A 16,589-nucleotide genomic window follows, 5' to 3' on the forward strand; every position below is an offset into this window, starting at 1 on the left:
TTTCTCATTGACTTCAATCAATCTTATGTTATTCTTCTTTCCATCATCTAGCAGCTGCTGGATTGATTTCTTGTGGTCCCTTGCTATTTTTAATAAATCTCTCTTTTCATGATCACTAACTGCAATATTATCTTCTATATCTGATATTCTGTCCTCATATTGGCTCATTCTTCTATGTATACTTTCAATGGAATTTTTAATCTCCTAGATATCTGTTTGAATCTGTTTCATGGATTCCATTTCTTTCCTATACTGGGCATTCATGGCTTCCTTCATGTTCCTGAGTTCCTCTATTTTTTAATCTGTATCTTTTATTCTGGTTGCCATGTCTGTAGTTACTAGGAAAATTATTTCTGCTTTGATTTTTTTCTAGAGCCTCACTCATCTGCCTTGTTATTTCTGCTGTTACCACTTCAGAGAGTCCAAATGGGTGGTTTTTGGACTGTTCCACTTCCTTGCCCCTGGGGTTTGCCTTTGGTGAGCTGAAAGTTTGTGGGGGTTGCATCTTGTCTAAGTGTTTTCTCATTTTCTATATTTTAAAATTTGATTCCTGACTCGATGCTTGTAAATTGCTTATAGTGAGTAGCTTTATCACCAGTATTCAAAACCCTTAGGAAATGACTACTTCTCAGAAGCATCTTCCAGATGTAGCTATCTTTTGGGTTTTGAATGTGTTGCAGGATCCTATCTCTTCAATTTATTGGGGATAAGAAGTTTCTGCTTACTTGGCCCAGCTACCAGGTTTTTTCAAGACCCTTAGGCAATATCAGTCTTGGTATACCAAGAGGAACAACTGATTAGCACAATTATGTCACCTTGGCTAAAGTAGTACAATATATAATAACAAAAGCATCAAATACAGCCTAGAAAACGACAAACTGTAGCCCTTAATATGGCATTTTTACCTTTAAGGGGAAGGATTTAAATGGGGTTAGGGAGTAAAAAACAGAAACAGAAGAATACAAAGAGGTCAGAAGTGAGGCTGGAGGATGAACTTTAGGAAACTGGTGAAGACAGGTGGGAAAAAGAAAAGGAAAAAAATTTTTAAAAGAATAGAACAGAACAAAAACAAACTAGAAACTGTGTTGAAACAAGAAATAACTAAGAAACAAGAAATAGAAAGGGGGAAAAAAGAAAAACAAAGAAAAGATTTTTAAAAATCCAAAGATCCAATTCAACGTGTATCATTGCTATCACTCTTACGCAATGTAGGCAAACAGGGTCCAGAGCCAAATTGATAAATCCCAGCAAGCTAGCTGCAGCTTCATGGTGGGGTAGCGGATAATCCCACCCAGTCTGCCCCTTTAGTTCCTCTGAAGTTCAGGCCAGTTTCCAGCTATGAGGTTGAAATCAGATTCCTTGAGCCTACAACAGTCTATGTGTCTCCTGCTGGCTTGAACTCTGCTCCCTGAAACTGAGGGACTGGGAGCCATGCGATGCAGTCTGCCCACAGCTGTTCTGAGTTCTGAGCTTAGTTGGCCCCCCTCCAAGATGGCTACCGGCAAATCACCCTCTCCTGGGTGAGGTCTGAACCTGCATAACTCACCAGCTGCTGCAGTCTGGTTTGTCCACTGCTCTGTTCCACTGGTGTGTTTCTCTGTGGAAGCCACTGGGGTTATCAGTAGTCACTGTGCAGGTTTGGCCCACCATTCCCTTTCAGAGAGTCTGGGCTCTGGGAGAGAACACTGCTTGGTACTTCCCTCCTCTTTGTTAAAGTCTCTCTTCCCTCTCCCTGTAGACTTCAGTTCTCTCTTCAGATCCTTCCTCGGTCCGGTGGGACTCACTTGCCTCCTCATTCTCCTCTTTGCACTGCTATATTCCAGTGTCAGGACAACAAATCTCAGAGAGACTTGTTGTCTGCTGCTTACCAGTCTGCCATCTTCCCAGGAGTCCTCTTTTTATTTTTGAGGTAGGGTCTTGGTATCTAGTTCAGGCTGGCCTCAAATTCACTATCTCTTAATGTGACTTAATTAAAAGCTTCTATAGAAAAATTTTCCTAAGACAGTAAAATTTTGAACAGCACAATTAAAAAATTTAGTCTGTACCAGACAATATAGAGATATATTCATCTTTATTCTATAAAATTCTATAAAATTTCCATTATGATTCACTGGTTTTGATGTAGGATATTTTTATTAATTAGTTCCAACAATTTTCTAACTTCCATCATAATTTTTTTCTTTAAATTATGAGGTGCAATTTAAATTTTCACATGTACTGCTTTCAATTCCTTTTATGTTGCTGTTGATTTCTACTTTCATTGTGCTTTAGTCATAGAAAACACTCAGTTAATACTAACCCTTAGAAGATTCCTATCATTCATGGATAGCTGCATTGTGGCTGATGTTGCCAGATGACAGCCACCAAGTCTGCAGCTTTCTCAAATGTCTCCAGACCTTCTCTGTCAGCTTCTCAGATTTGGGGCAGATGTGGTGAACTTCTCTTTCAGGTCAACCTGTATCATCAAGATTGAGACCCATTCTGGAAACAGCAGGCTGATGTGGGTGAGGGAACAGAGATGGAATGAAAAAAACTAACCAAAGGCTTAGGTTGTGAAGATGCTTATTTTTTCTGCTATTTTGTGGATGGAAAAGTTTTCTGGTGCCCTCTTGAGTTATTGCCTCTAATTTATTACTTCCAGAAACATGTGATTTAATTTCTATTTATTATAATAATAAAACAAAAAACTACAAAATCCCAAAGTAACAAGAACCTCAAAAGTATCTCCATATCACCTCCAGATGTTGTCATATTCCTATTCTCCCCCTCTGTGATTCTCTTGCTTTGCTTCATTTTGTTCCTTGGTTTGGCAAATGCAAGACTAAGGCATGAAGCACCACCCTCATCCCCATCCTCCAGGTGTTTCTTAAGCATCCGCAAGTTGGGGAAGACCTGGTCGCAGCCCATGCACCTAAAGCCACTATACAGGTCCTCCAGCCCCAAATCCCGGGCCCGATTCTCAGCCTCTTCCCTTTCCTCTTGGCCTTCCCCGGGCAGGCCATTTTCCCTGTCAGTTAGGACGTCTCTTAGGCACACAGAAGAGAGGCTGGCTTTTGAAGGGATCTTCTCAGGAAAGGTCATTCTTGCTATTCTTGTCATCTTTGCGGGGGGCTCCAAATCATCTTCTGTATCCCCAAGGAAGCCATACCCCTTTTCATTATGACAGGCTGATAGTAAACATTCAGGACTCTTTTCTTTTCAGTAGATCTTGCAGACTCTAAGGAGTTATTGGCCAAGGAGGAAGGTAAATGAGGATGTGCCATGAAGGAGAAATTCTTCTTCTCCATCAAATCTTGATTTAAAAGCCTCTTGGAGGATCCAGGACCTGGAACATATTGAGGTAGTATGTTGGTATTTGGAAAAGAAAGCTTCAAAAATAATGAGATAAGATGGCCATGAAAATGTCCTGGGGTGGGGTCATATTTTGTGTGTGGTTTTGTGTCATGTAATGTACATGCCTTGTAATCCTACGTGGAAAATGAGTTGTGTAAGGCAACTACTATAAATTATGTATGTACACACATGTATATAGACATGTGCATGTATGTGTGTATACATACATATACAGAGTCTGCCAAAAAATGTATATACACTTCAGGAAAAGAAAAATAGTATGTTTTTCAATTACCCAAATGAGGGGCACCATAGAGGATGTTGTAGATTGCAGGAAATCCACTACATTGTCAGCTCTTAGGGAAGAAATTGAAAACAAATATGTAGCAATCTCAATAACCAAGATCACCCAAGCAGCAGTTCACTGCTAATGGGCTCAACTTTGAGCACCTCTTGTAATTGTAGTGCCCAAAGATAACTTGCATTAATCTCATTATATCTCAATATATGCAGTATTAAAATATTTATACAAGTTTTTCTTTTCCTAAAGTGTGTATACATTTTTGGGGCAGAATCTGTATATGTATGTATACGTACATATATCCTGGTATACCTTTGGTGACTGTCTGGACTGGCAAAAGCAGATAGTGATGTGTCTGTGTGTGTGTGTGTGTCTGATACGGTATGAGATAGCACATGTGATTTCATTGTGAATATTGGTAGATGGTGTGACAATAGCCTTACACATTGGAGGAAGTGTTTATGACCTCAGTACATGCAGCTCTGTGAAGGGCTGAAGGCGTGGTAGAAGAAGTGACTTTTGTGTGAGAACATATACATATTAGAAGGGCACAAGAGTTTTCTAGTATTTTGTCTACTAGTAGCATTATGAAATTAAAACAGGTTATCCATGTGAGGTAATAGTTTATCTGTGTGAGGTGATATGAAGTTATTTACAGGATTAAGGTGTAAAATGGTGAGTGGGTCTGAGAATGACTTCTGGAATGTGGGCATAAGGCTGTACCTATGTAACACTGATACTGGGAAAATAGGGAGAGACGAGATATTTATGAGAAAGATAAAAAGGAGAAGAAATGGTCTGTACTTAGTACAAAGGAGTGTGACATGTGAGTGTGAGCTGAGTTTATACACTGATCTGAAGGGGAAGACTCTGATCCCACCTCCTGCACATCACATAGGCCACTGCCTCACCCACAGTGGCCCCAGTGTCCACATGAAAATGTGTGCTGAGGAACTCTGTCCTCCTCTAGAAGGCAGATTTCCTATGTGCCCCTCCCCAGAGGAGTCAGTGTTCATCCCTCTTCCCTGAAGACCTTTCGTGTATGTAAAGGAAGTGAATGGGGTTGGGAGGCTGCTCAGCTGCACCTCTTGTCCAAGCTCAGGTCACCTTTGCATCTGCCTTACCATCCTCGTCCATAGGAATGCACTTGCTTGAAGAAGAGATGCATGGCAAATGTTCTGAGACAGAAATTCTCTCCTGCATCCAGATTTGAACTTGGGACCATCTCATCATGTGTCTCAGTGGTATCCTCTGGAGAGTTGTCCAGTTCTGAAGTGGAAGAAAACAGAAGCAACAAAAATATTGATACATAGCATAGTCTGAGTCTGTGTCATTTTGAAACATATATTGAGTAGATATTTTGTTTCTGCCATTGTTACCACCCATGGTAATTCCTCACACGAAATTAAAGAGAACTTATTAAAATTATGTATGTGGTGGGTATCACTGGGATTGGGTATCTTCTATATATTTCTAGAGATGTATACAGAATATTGGGAACTCAAATATGTTTAAAATATGATATACATTCACTAGTGGTTAGATATTATTACTATTGCTATTTTTATTGGCTCAATTTCCTGGTAATAAATTGTGCCAGTGAAGGCTGTGGAGTACAAGTTTCATGAGGAATTGTGAATGTTGACTCATTTATTTTGGTGAATGTAGAGTCATATACATGGAAAGGTTGATGTGAATATGAGTAAAAGATGAACCTGCATGCAAAGATACAAATTGTTAGATGGTTCTCTAGGAACTGGGCATGGCACAGCTAAGCATTCAAATGAAGACTTTATAGACTTGATCCCAATTCATCTTTCAGAAATGTGCTTCCACATTTCTATTGGATCTTTAACCTTCTGATATAGGAGGTGGAATGTGGCAAACTGACTAGAGAAGTGGGAGGGACCTGTAAATTACAAGACTCCAGGGCAGTGACAGATGATTCTCTGGACCCCATATGTAGAACTTCCTATGAGCTCCACAAGATATGGACATCATGAGGAAGACCAGAAACTTGGAGGAGCTTGCTATCTTTACTCTTCACAGTAGCCCACCCTGGGTTTCCCAAACCCAGGGTGTATTTTTAATTTTTGCTCTTTTTATCTTTTCTTTTTTTGGCTCAAGTTTGCTCTAGAGAGCTAGGTTTTCCCTTACCCCTTCACCCTTCATTTTTCAAATAAACTTTTGGGAGATCGAAAAATGAACATGGTGAGTTTTGGAAACAGAACCTGGGCAGTTTTGGAGAAAAGTGGTCATTTATTCAGTTGTTGAACAAACGGGGTCTGCTCCACCTCTGTTCCACCTCAGACCTTTGAGAATGAACTTGTCTGTAAAATGGGAGCAGAGTAATCAAGAGATTATACCTGAAATAGCTGATTCCATTCTGCTCACCCTCTGCTATTCTCCAAAGCCATCTTGTCCAGCGTCCTCTCCCAGGAATACTTACTGCGTCTTGAACAGTGATGTCTTACTTGGGCAGGAACTGCTGCACTTCGGTCCTCTGTGTTTCTACAGGGATCCTGCCCTCAAGGTGCCTTATGCCCCTCAAACTTGGTACTGTTTCATATTGCTTGCCGCCTTCTACATATTTCATACTTTGTCTACATCTTACTTCCTAGAGATTCTTAATCTCAAACAAAAGATTTGGTAAATTTTTGTGTTTGAAGAAATTAAATATTCATGATCTTCTTATGTCCCTGTTCCTGTTCATAATGCCCAGCAAAGTATAATCAATGAATAAATTTTTTCTCCATGTAATGGAATATAGGGAGTAATGACAATATACACTGCAATCATATGCCACATGGATAACATTCATAAATATAAGGATGAGCAAAAATGATCCAGACAAAAAGTATATATTTTGCACTTCTATTTACACAAATTTATCTCCTGACTGGCTCCTGGTTTCTAAGGTCATCTAGAAGTCAGAGTAATTATTACTATTTGCATGGTAGGGTCAAAAAGTGAAAGTATTGAATTCATGCGCATGTGAAAGATTATAAGAAAATGAGAAAAATAAGTAGCAATGCAGATGGGTTTGTGTAGGAACACATGTGTGAATATTGGCTAGGACAATAAGTGGATGTGCTGTGTTCTTGGACTGGCTATCTTTTTAATGTGTTTTAAGTAAGATTTTTTTGAGGATCCTATTATTCTGGGCTTCTTCTTTCCTGACAGTCTACCATGCTTTTCCCTAGTTCCTACTGACATACTGTTCCTATGTGACTCTGATCATGGTCTTATCCTCCCGGGCACTCTCCTACTATTTCCTGAGCAGAGCCAAGTCCTCCAATGATCCTGGGCTTCCTGAAGTCCTCTCATGTGTTTTCCCTTTGACATTTATTGCTTCCACTGCTGATTATTTCCAGTTTCTTTCTGGCTGAGTACCCTTGTATCAACTGATGTTCAGAACTATTCAACTCAATTCTGAGATATTCCTAGACCCTACCTCCCCTTCTGTACTCCCCTTCCATACCTGCATCCAAGAATTTGTCTTCATAGGAGAAGTCCCCTGAGGTTGAGGAAGAACTATCCGCCACTTTGTGGCCTTGAGTATAGGCCAGGTCCTTGGCTCTACCCTGCAGAACATCTTGTAAATCCAACTTTCCTGAGAAATGAAATAAAAAAGATACAGTTCTATTTTGGTGTTTATGTGTATCTACTGTAAAACATATAATGAGTCTACTATTTACATGTTCACTGAATACACTTTACCTCCATCCTCAAGGGTAAACAATATGGCTCCTATTAGTAAAATTTTAAATGTAGAGCAGTATTTATTTTGTCAGTACTTGTTGCAGATCATTACATTTGCACAAAGTTTCATTGGTGCAGAAACTGCTTGCTTCCACCTTTCAAATTGGACAGACCATTGTATTCTAGTTATTGAGCTACCTTGTAGTTAGCTTTGATCTTGTGATTGTATCTCCTACCAAAGAAAATGAAAAGTGACAAATGCCACTTCTGTGGCCATAGAAGCCTCTGTCTCTCTCCATGTACTCTGCTTTTCCAGTCTAGGACGTTGATAGCCCTGGGTCTCTGTGAAAGATGTGTTAATGATGACAGTATTTGTCTCAGCCCATGAATTAGTTCATTGAGGCAATTGTCCTGTTGACCCGCTCATCAACATGCTAGCAGTTGATTCTATGCATAGTAGTTATTAGAGCTTGGAATCTTCTAGTGAAGTCAGGTTGTAAGGTGTTTTTGAGAGGCAAATAATCAGACTTGGTATACAGTAAGTGGATAATTATGTTAGATAGTATTTATCATGCTTTGGTTTATTTTTGTATTTTGTGTGTGTATGAGTAAGTATGGGTATGTGCTTTGCATATTTCATGGCTTACACTTGACATGTTTGAATATATACTGATGTACCTGAAAGTAAAATAAAGACAAGAACATTCTTCCAGCCCCTCTGTACAAAGGAACCCTTTTCCTCTGTTAGTGTGCATGTAGACTGGCAACCACTGTGGAAATCGGTGAGGAGATTCCTCAAAAACCTAGAATTAGAAAAACAAAACAAAACTAGGATTAGAGGTCTCATTTGACCCAGCTATCCCCTTTCTGGGTATCTTTGCAAAAGCACTAAAAGCATCATGCCACAGCCATATATATGCGCACCTATGTTTGTAGTGCTATAGTTAGTAATACCTAAATTTTGGAAACAACCAAAATGCCCATCAACTGATGAATGAATAAAAAAGATGTGGTGTTTTTATATAATGGGATACTACTCAGCCATAAAGCAGGTTAAACTCAAAACATTTCTAGGTAAATGGATGCACCTTGAGAGCATACTCTTAAGTGAAATGGATACAAAGATTGTTTCTCTACTGTGAGAAACTGAAAGTGTAACTAAGGACCAAAATGTCTTATAACTATTGTGAAATAGGAAGAAATTGTACAAAAGAGGAACTAGTGAGGTGGAAGGAGGAAAGGAAGGAAGGGAAAGGAAACAAATACGAGAAAAGAAAGATAAAATGGTAATAAAGCTTTGTAAGTAAGGAGGGGAAGAAGGGTTGAAGGCAGGGGAGGGGAATGGGAAAAAAATCAAGATATATTATGTACAGGTCCAAATTTCCTATGATGAATATGATCATTATGTATACCTACACTGTACCAATAAAATTAATTTTAAAGTTCTGGAGACATATCTTCATAGTCTGAAACAAAACTAGCTTTTTACTCTGAGTAAATAATTATTTGTGACTTTATAGTCATTTTTGTACACCATTTCTACCTATTTTAAAAAATATTTTCTTCAGTTCTATGAGCCAGTTTCTTCATCAAAAGGGAAAAGGTACTATGAAAACTTAAATTTCATTTACTTTCCCAGTACCCTTAGGAAGAAGTCAAATGGCAGAAAACACATTTTTTAAAGAAAAAAAATAGTCTGGATGAAGGATGAGAGTGACTCAGAGTGACTGAATTGGCAGCCCCAAGCCTAAGGCACAGTGACAAGACCTGGATCATCTGAACCTTCTCTTTACTCTCAGACTACATGAGCCTTTGTGAAGGCATACATATCTCTCTCCTTCCCTGTTTTGGTCACTTCTTTTCTTCATCTTTCTCTCCTCTGCTCCTCCACCACAAACTAGAAGTTCACTCTTTTCCTTGTTTTTAGAAGGCAATTCCTGGTTCCCTATTCCTTGAGAATATGCTAATACATACCTCTTGTACCCCTTGACTTTTTCACAGGTTGTTTTAAGAGTTTCTTCTTCTGGTGTTTTTTCCTCTCTTTATGTTTCATGGTTCAACTCTTTGCAGAATTGCTGATATCAAGTAAGAGTCTGAGACTGTTCTCAGAGAGTTATTAGAAACGATAAGAAATTAAATGTATACACCCCCCCAAAAATAGCAAATAAGTAGCAAATAAGACACTATCTGTTTACCAGATCACTGTCCTTTGTAACGCTCAGTATGATACCCTGGTTGGTATGATACCAGTTATCACTAAGGCCTCAGCAGGGTTCTATGACCTATTGATGACATCCATGGTGTTCCAGGACCCCACTCGTATTCACAGCACTGCAGGATTGCTTAATCTATTGCCTATGTTCATCTGTCACTGACTTGAACTTTCATACCCAAAATGTAATAGATGATATTGATTAAACAAAGGAAATCCTTTGATGTGTCTAGGGATACTGTACTTCTGAATCTTCCCAACCCCAAGGATATGGCAGGACCAGAGAGGATTAGGCTTAGAACCATGCTTCTATCATGGAAATTAGTAAATATTACATCATAGCATTACTATTGAAGTTATTTGGAAATACACGTCAGATACATATTATAATAGAGGTGCATATTTGAGAGCACCTCATAAATCCAAACAGTTCCAGCACTTATTAAATTTCTCCTGCTACTGTGTACATTCTCATGTGTCTTCCCAATCCAACCTGTCTCCTTTGCCACTCTTCTTCATCACTTCCCTGATAGCTGGGAGAGACTCAGTTTTGACTACACCAAACCTGGTCTTCATCAGGAATTCTGTTCTTGTGGCTGACAGTCTCATTCTTCATGATTCTGTGCCAGCCCCCAGTCTGTCTTTTGGAACATTTGTGTCCTATAGAGTTTGAACTCTGAGACAGCGTTATTTTACCTTCCATTGTGTGTAGAACATACTGCATCTTTTAAGGTCAAACTGTTTTCTCTCTAGTAATTACCATGAGTCCCAGGCAGTGGCTTATCCTCCTGCAGCCTCCTTTACCCTATCAGTTCTCTCTGTGGTTATCATTTTCCAGGGGCAGAGGTTTCTAGGTTTCAGAAGCTGCATGCAGTCCTCATCTATTCTTCCCTTTCTTCAAGGAGCATCACTCTAACCTCTGCTTATACTGTCACATCTCCAGTCTGTCACCCAGAGAGCCCAGGATAATCTTTCGCTTTCACACATTCTTTGGTTAATATACAAAGTAGCATATCCATATGTTTCTGCAAGTAGGAGATTGACATTTTGTGGAGTGATGGAAAGAAAGGGTGCATTTCTGGCCTAGCCTACCAAGATAAAGTCAGAGAGAATCACAGATTCTATAGTAAAATACAGTAGTATAAGAATAGAAAGCAAAAGGTGAATAAAAAAGGAAAAATGTCACAGCTACTATGAAACATATTGAATTAAAGTAGAATGAAATAAAAACTTCACTTTGAAATTAAACATTAACCAAGGGACAGAACAATTACACAAGACTATTTAATGCTATAAAACCTTGACAACAGCTGGGCATGGTGGTTCATGCCTGTAACCTCAAGACTCAGGAGGCCGAGGCAGGAGGATGGTTGAGAGTTTGAGGCCAGCCTAGACAATGGTCAGTACATTGACAGCCTGAACTACAAAATGTGACCCTGTCTCAAAAAAGCAAGAAGACAAAAGATAAATAAAACTTTGGCAGTTACAGTCAGTAAACAAGAATTCCAAGACAGGGATGATAAGCCAATGTAAAGAAATAAATTTGAAAAATTCAGAGCTCTGAAAACTGAAGCGCTAAAATATTGACAGTAGGTTTGTGAAATATGGCTTCTATCAGTTTGAGGTAAAGATCTTTGTATACATATTTTCATCAAGGACCCCCATGGCTGCAAAAGCAGACAAACAGTGCTGTTGGACATAATGACTCTTTCCTAGCATGGCAAATAGCAAGAATCATATGAGAGTATGTATCAATAGAAACATGAACAAATTTAGTTCTTCCAAATCAGGGGACATGAGTTATGTCCATATGCCAAATCATATTGCTACTTGAGCCATGAGGGTTAATCCCTTCTAGAGGCATAGGTCATGGAATTTTTTTGACATGAAGAGCAGGCTGTGACTATATGTCCAGCCTGAGCATGAGTAAGTCTAAAACTGTCTTTTCAGAGCTTTAGAGTTTGATGAAAGTAATCACGTGATGTTTTAGCTTGTTCAAAAGCTGAAATGCATCCAGTTAACATATCAGCCTGATAATGACCATATAATAAAGGTCCAGGTAAACTGGAATGTGATCAAATATGTTTAATAAAAAATGATGCTGTCTGTTCATGGATAGCTTTTCATAAGCTTAGAAATAAATTTAGTAATTTTGGTTCCAATGAGGAACAAATTATGGCATTTTCTAAGCCCTGAATTAAGTAAACTGCATAGGAAGAGTCACAATATTTAAGGTCTGTGATGGAAAATTCTCTATTACATAAAGAATGACTGTTAATTCAGATCTCTGAGCTGAAAGGCCAGAAGTTAAAATGACATGTTGAAAGTTTTTACTCCACACTACTGCTTTCCCTTTAGAGCAGCCATCTGTGAAAAATGTCACTGCTTCCTTAAGGGGTTGAGATTTGGATTACAGGGAGAATAAATTCATGTTGCATAAAAAATTATAGCAAGGGGTCATTTGGGTAATGATTATCAATTTGGCCAATGAAATCTGCAAATGCAACCTACCAGTAGACAGCAGTTTGTAGTAAAGATTGCATTTATGTCTTATCTAATGGCAAAATTATAACTTGAGACTCAAATCCAAATATTTGACAGGCCCTATTTTGTCCTGTGGAAACTACCTTTGCAATTTGTTCCACATACAATTGTACCCTCACCAATTGATTAGGTAAAAATAACCACTCCATAAGAAAAACTTGTTTATCATAGCACTGTCCAGGTAGTCCCGTGGGAGAATGAGGAGTTTGGAGTACAAACAAGTACACAGGGTAATCAGGGTTAATTCTAAAAACCTGTTGATCATGAATGCTTTTTCTCAATTAACTATAGCTCTTGTGCCTCTGTAGTTAAGTTGCGGGGTGAATATAAATCTGAATCTCCTTGTAATATGCTATATAAATGTTGTAACTGAAAGACTGAAATACCCAATTTAGGGGTTTTAGCCAATTAATATCTCCCAAGAATTTTTGAAAATCATTTAAGGTTTTTAATTTATCAATTCAAATTTGCACTTTTTGAGGCTTTATAATTCTTTCAGCTACCAGAGTGCCCAGATATTGATAAGGAGCAGACAACTATACCTTTTCAGGGGCTACAGAAAGGCCAAATTTAAGTAAATCCCATTTGGCATGGGCAAAGCCTGTAAGGAGTCTCTTGTTTATCAGACGCTATCAATATATCATCCATGAAATGCAACCAATATATTTGAGGGAATTTCCTTCTAGTGGCCTGCAAAGCCTGAGACACAAACAGCTGACAAAATGTAGGACTATTTGCCATTCCCTGGGGCAAAAGTGTCCACTGAAACCTTTTCATAAGGTTCTTGAAAATTTATACTTGTAACACAAAAAGCAAAACATGTCCTATCTCCTAGAAACAAAGGAATATTTAAAATAAAAAATCTTTTAAATCAGTAACAATTATTGGCTATTCTTATGGAATAGTACTTGGGTTTAGGAGCCCTGGCTGTAAAATTCCCATTGGAAGGAGGCTAGCATTCACTGCATTCAAATCTTCTATTAACCTCCATTTTCCTGATTTTGGGGGGATGATAAAAACTGGTGTGCTCCAGGGACTGACAGAAGGCTCAAGATGTCCTTCATTTACCTGTTCAGTTAACAATTGATTTAAAATCTATTGTTTCTCCTTAGTTAGGGGCCACTGATCAACCCAGATAGGAGTATCAGATTTCCACTTTAAAGGCAGTACTGTTCTGCGAGGAGCTACTGCAATGGCCCTCATTATAAATTTGACTTACACCCAATTCCATAATAATTGTTTTTTACTTGAGGCTCTAGGGGGTGCATTTGTCCCTGAAGCTGCCTCCTAATCCCTTTCCTTCCTGATAACCCATTCTATCTATCATATTCCTGGCTGGAGACATGGCAGGAGGCAAGGTTGTTATTACCACCTTCCATTCCGTCAGTAATTCTCTATCCCATAAGTTTACAGAAATGGGTGCACTGTAGGGGCACACATATCCTGCCTGTCCATCTGGGCCCTCAAAAGTCAATGGCATAGTACTCTGTAGTACTTGCTGTGGTGAGCCGTCCCACCAGGAAGGCAGAAGGTGATCTAACTTCTCAATCTTTAGGCCAAAATTGTGATGAGATGATAGTCACATCTGCTCCAGTATCTATTAGTGCCTTCCATTAATTTTAATCTTACATATAGGCTTATTCCGCAAAACTTCTTGAGCAAAATAAAACTCACCCTGAGGAAGTGCTTGTTCTGAATTTTCCTTGTTTCTTTATGACAATGATTAACCACCTCAACCTTAGGCAAAAGGAACAACTGAGCAATATAATCTCCTTGTTCAAACACCCAAACACCCATAGAACAAACAGACACAAACAATTCAGAAGTGCAGTCAGCATCAATTAAAGTAGGAATAACAGTTAAACCTTACAAAGTTAAATTTACGGGGCTGGGGATTTCGCTCAGTGGTTCTGCGACCTGTCTCGCAAGCGGAAGGACCCAAGTTTGATCCCCGGTACCAAAAAAAGTTAAGCAAAGAAACAAAGTTAAATTAACTTTGCCAATTATCAGACCAGTAATTCCCTGTAAGCATGGCTTATAGATCGCAGTTGGAATAGACAAAGGATTATGACCCCCTAACAGGCTCTCTGTGCAGCTGGAAGAGCTAACCCTGAGCTCTCTGCTATTCCATGGATGAGGGAGGATATATCCCTTCTGCCACCCAGGCCATCAAACCTTTCATTTGGGCTGGAGTTTGAATTGGGTACCTCCATTTTAGTGATAACCAATTGGCTGTTGCTTGGGTTTGGATCAGATGCCTCTGATCCAATGGCAGTGAATTGGCTGTCACTGGACCCCTTCTCAATTTTTTCAGGGCCCAAGAGAAAAGCGCCCCCCACCCGCCATTTCCCTGAAGAGTTCCATTTATGTGATACCTGGAATAGCAATCTTTTGTCTGGTGAATTCCCTTTTGACAGCATGAGCATAGCCCTGGTGGCTGACCTTCTCCTCTTATAATAGGTTCCAAATTAACATTTTTTGATGCAACATTTTTGAAATGTTTCTTAGTTTGTACTGATTTACCACAGTTGAATCAGCCTGATTTCCCCTCATATTTTGGCTAATTGCTTGTGTCATCAAAGCTGTATTATATGAGGGAGATCTAATATCTCTGCAGGCTCTAATGTTGCCTCCAAGATCATTGGTAAACTTTATGGTATTAATTGCTAGCCTGCAATCTTTGTAAGCATTATAAGCCAGTTGTAACACAAAGATATTGGCTGCCTGAGGATTAGATATCTGCCTCTTAATTGTAACTTTTAATTAGGGTAAAAACTCCATGTAGGGCTCTTTCAGACCTTGGAAGATCTGAGTAAAAGATTTTTTTTTAATTAAATTCTTTTATTGGTACATTGTAGGTATACAACACAATTACATTTCTCATTGGGAACTGTACCTTTACATAATGACCTACCTATACCACAGAATATTGCAAATGAAAAATTTTAGAAAAAGGTCAACTAATTTCACTTAACATATATTAAAAGATTAACATGAACTATAGACTGTAAGTATTATTTTCTTTATTGAGATCTTGGCCCATTGCTAACAGTATCTCTCTTTTTCATTGCAGTAAAAAGGACAAAAATACTTCCCTTTAATAAATGAAGGTATAAAAACTCAAAAAGCCTCTTTTCAATAATATAAATATTTATTTGGGAAATTTAACCACTTCTCAGCATCTAGTTCAGCATCTAGTCCAACTAGACTATAGAAGCTCATTGAGCTCAGGAATCCTTCAATTCTTATACTTAACCAAATTCAGAGTGCTTAGGAAATGAATGGTGGCAGGAAGAAAAAGAAACACAACATTTTAGAATATAAAAGGAATGTCCAATGGCATTTCTGTTATTGATGTAATCAGTGTCATGTAATTGATGATTACAGGTGACAGTCATACAATCATTGTCATGCAGCTAGCCCTGGAACTTTCTTCTAATAGCCCAGTATTTTCTCTGTTCTACTATGCAGCAAATCCCATTCTGCCTCAACTTAGTAGATTTCATCCCAATTTCAACCAAAAGAGTATCTTGACCTACGTCATATGGAGAATTTGGTAAAAAATTTAGTCAAACACTTAAAAACTTAGGTTCTTAAAATATTTGACCCAGATTATGTTTAGGACCAACGAGTTAGGATGATTTTTATATAACTTCCCTTTTCTCCTTTGTCTACAGCTTATATACAGAAAGCTCTTTTATTTTTTTCCTCTACTGAAGCTCTTTTGTTTTATGACTTTATGTCAAGCAATAATTCAAGGTTATAACTTTATGTCATAAAAATGACCTAAATTAATATTTTTAAATGCCATTTTTATTGTCTTTATTTGTTAAAAAGAGAAAAACCACCTGAAAACTGATACATGCTGGTGTACTCTGTAATCCACAGTAACTCTCTACTAGTCTGGCTTTGCAAAATAATTTTTAACCATCTGGATAGTTTTATTAATGTTCTCAAAAGCCATATTGAAAATACAATGATTTTCCTGTGGCCAAATATTATTTTGATGGTTCAGGATCAATAAAGATAGCCAATAGGATGAAACTATTAAAGTTTCATAATATAAGGCATAATTTAGTCTAGGAAACCAAAGCTAACTTTAGTTATTGTACAACTTTTACCTGAATGCTAAAGCATTGCTTCTCAGCCTTTTGGCTAAGATCAAGTGTAGTATCTGAATGCTAGAGCTGCTAGAAAGAAAAATTAAAGGGTATAAAATTTTCATAAGAAATAATGTATAACTTAGTCATACTTGGGATAAAAAAATTGAAAATTTTACAGGAACACAAATCTGCAATTATCAACTTGTTTCTGTTAGGGGGTTAAATTCACTCATTAACTCAATGAATATTATTATATGCCACAAAGTTATTCATGAAGTTATTAACTGCAGAATATCATGTGCCTCATAACCAGATAACTGAAAAATAAGTCAAGAAATTAAATCATTTCATCTTTATTTTAAAATTATAATAGTAATAATTATGAAATAGTATA

General features: G+C 38.1%; 1 protein-coding gene and 1 pseudogene across 1 annotated transcript; one reads left to right on the forward strand and one right to left on the reverse strand.

Annotated features, from left to right (window-relative positions):
• Window positions 1-2,254: 2,254 nt before the first annotated feature.
• On the reverse strand, window positions 2,255-9,580 carry LOC110348634 (uncharacterized). The gene is made up of 5 exons (XM_087213844.1): window positions 9,311-9,580; window positions 8,015-8,139; window positions 7,116-7,247; window positions 4,759-4,903; window positions 2,255-3,325 (listed from the first exon to the last, which is right to left on the reverse strand). The coding sequence occupies exons 2-5, from the start codon at window positions 8,039-8,041 to the stop codon at window positions 3,096-3,098; spliced, it is 534 nt and encodes a 177-aa protein (XP_087069970.1). The 5' UTR covers window positions 8,042-8,139; window positions 9,311-9,580; the 3' UTR covers window positions 2,255-3,095.
• A 6,647-nt stretch (window positions 9,581-16,227) lies between these two features.
• On the forward strand, window positions 16,228-16,315 carry LOC147830386 (U2 spliceosomal RNA; annotated as a pseudogene).
• Window positions 16,316-16,589: the final 274 nt, after the last annotated feature.

This window comes from Heterocephalus glaber, unplaced genomic scaffold, assembly GCF_053883595.1.
Source record: "Heterocephalus glaber isolate CG9 unplaced genomic scaffold, H.glaber_assembly_v1.0 deba00000122, whole genome shotgun sequence".
Classification (NCBI taxonomy): domain Eukaryota; kingdom Metazoa; phylum Chordata; class Mammalia; order Rodentia; family Bathyergidae; genus Heterocephalus; species Heterocephalus glaber.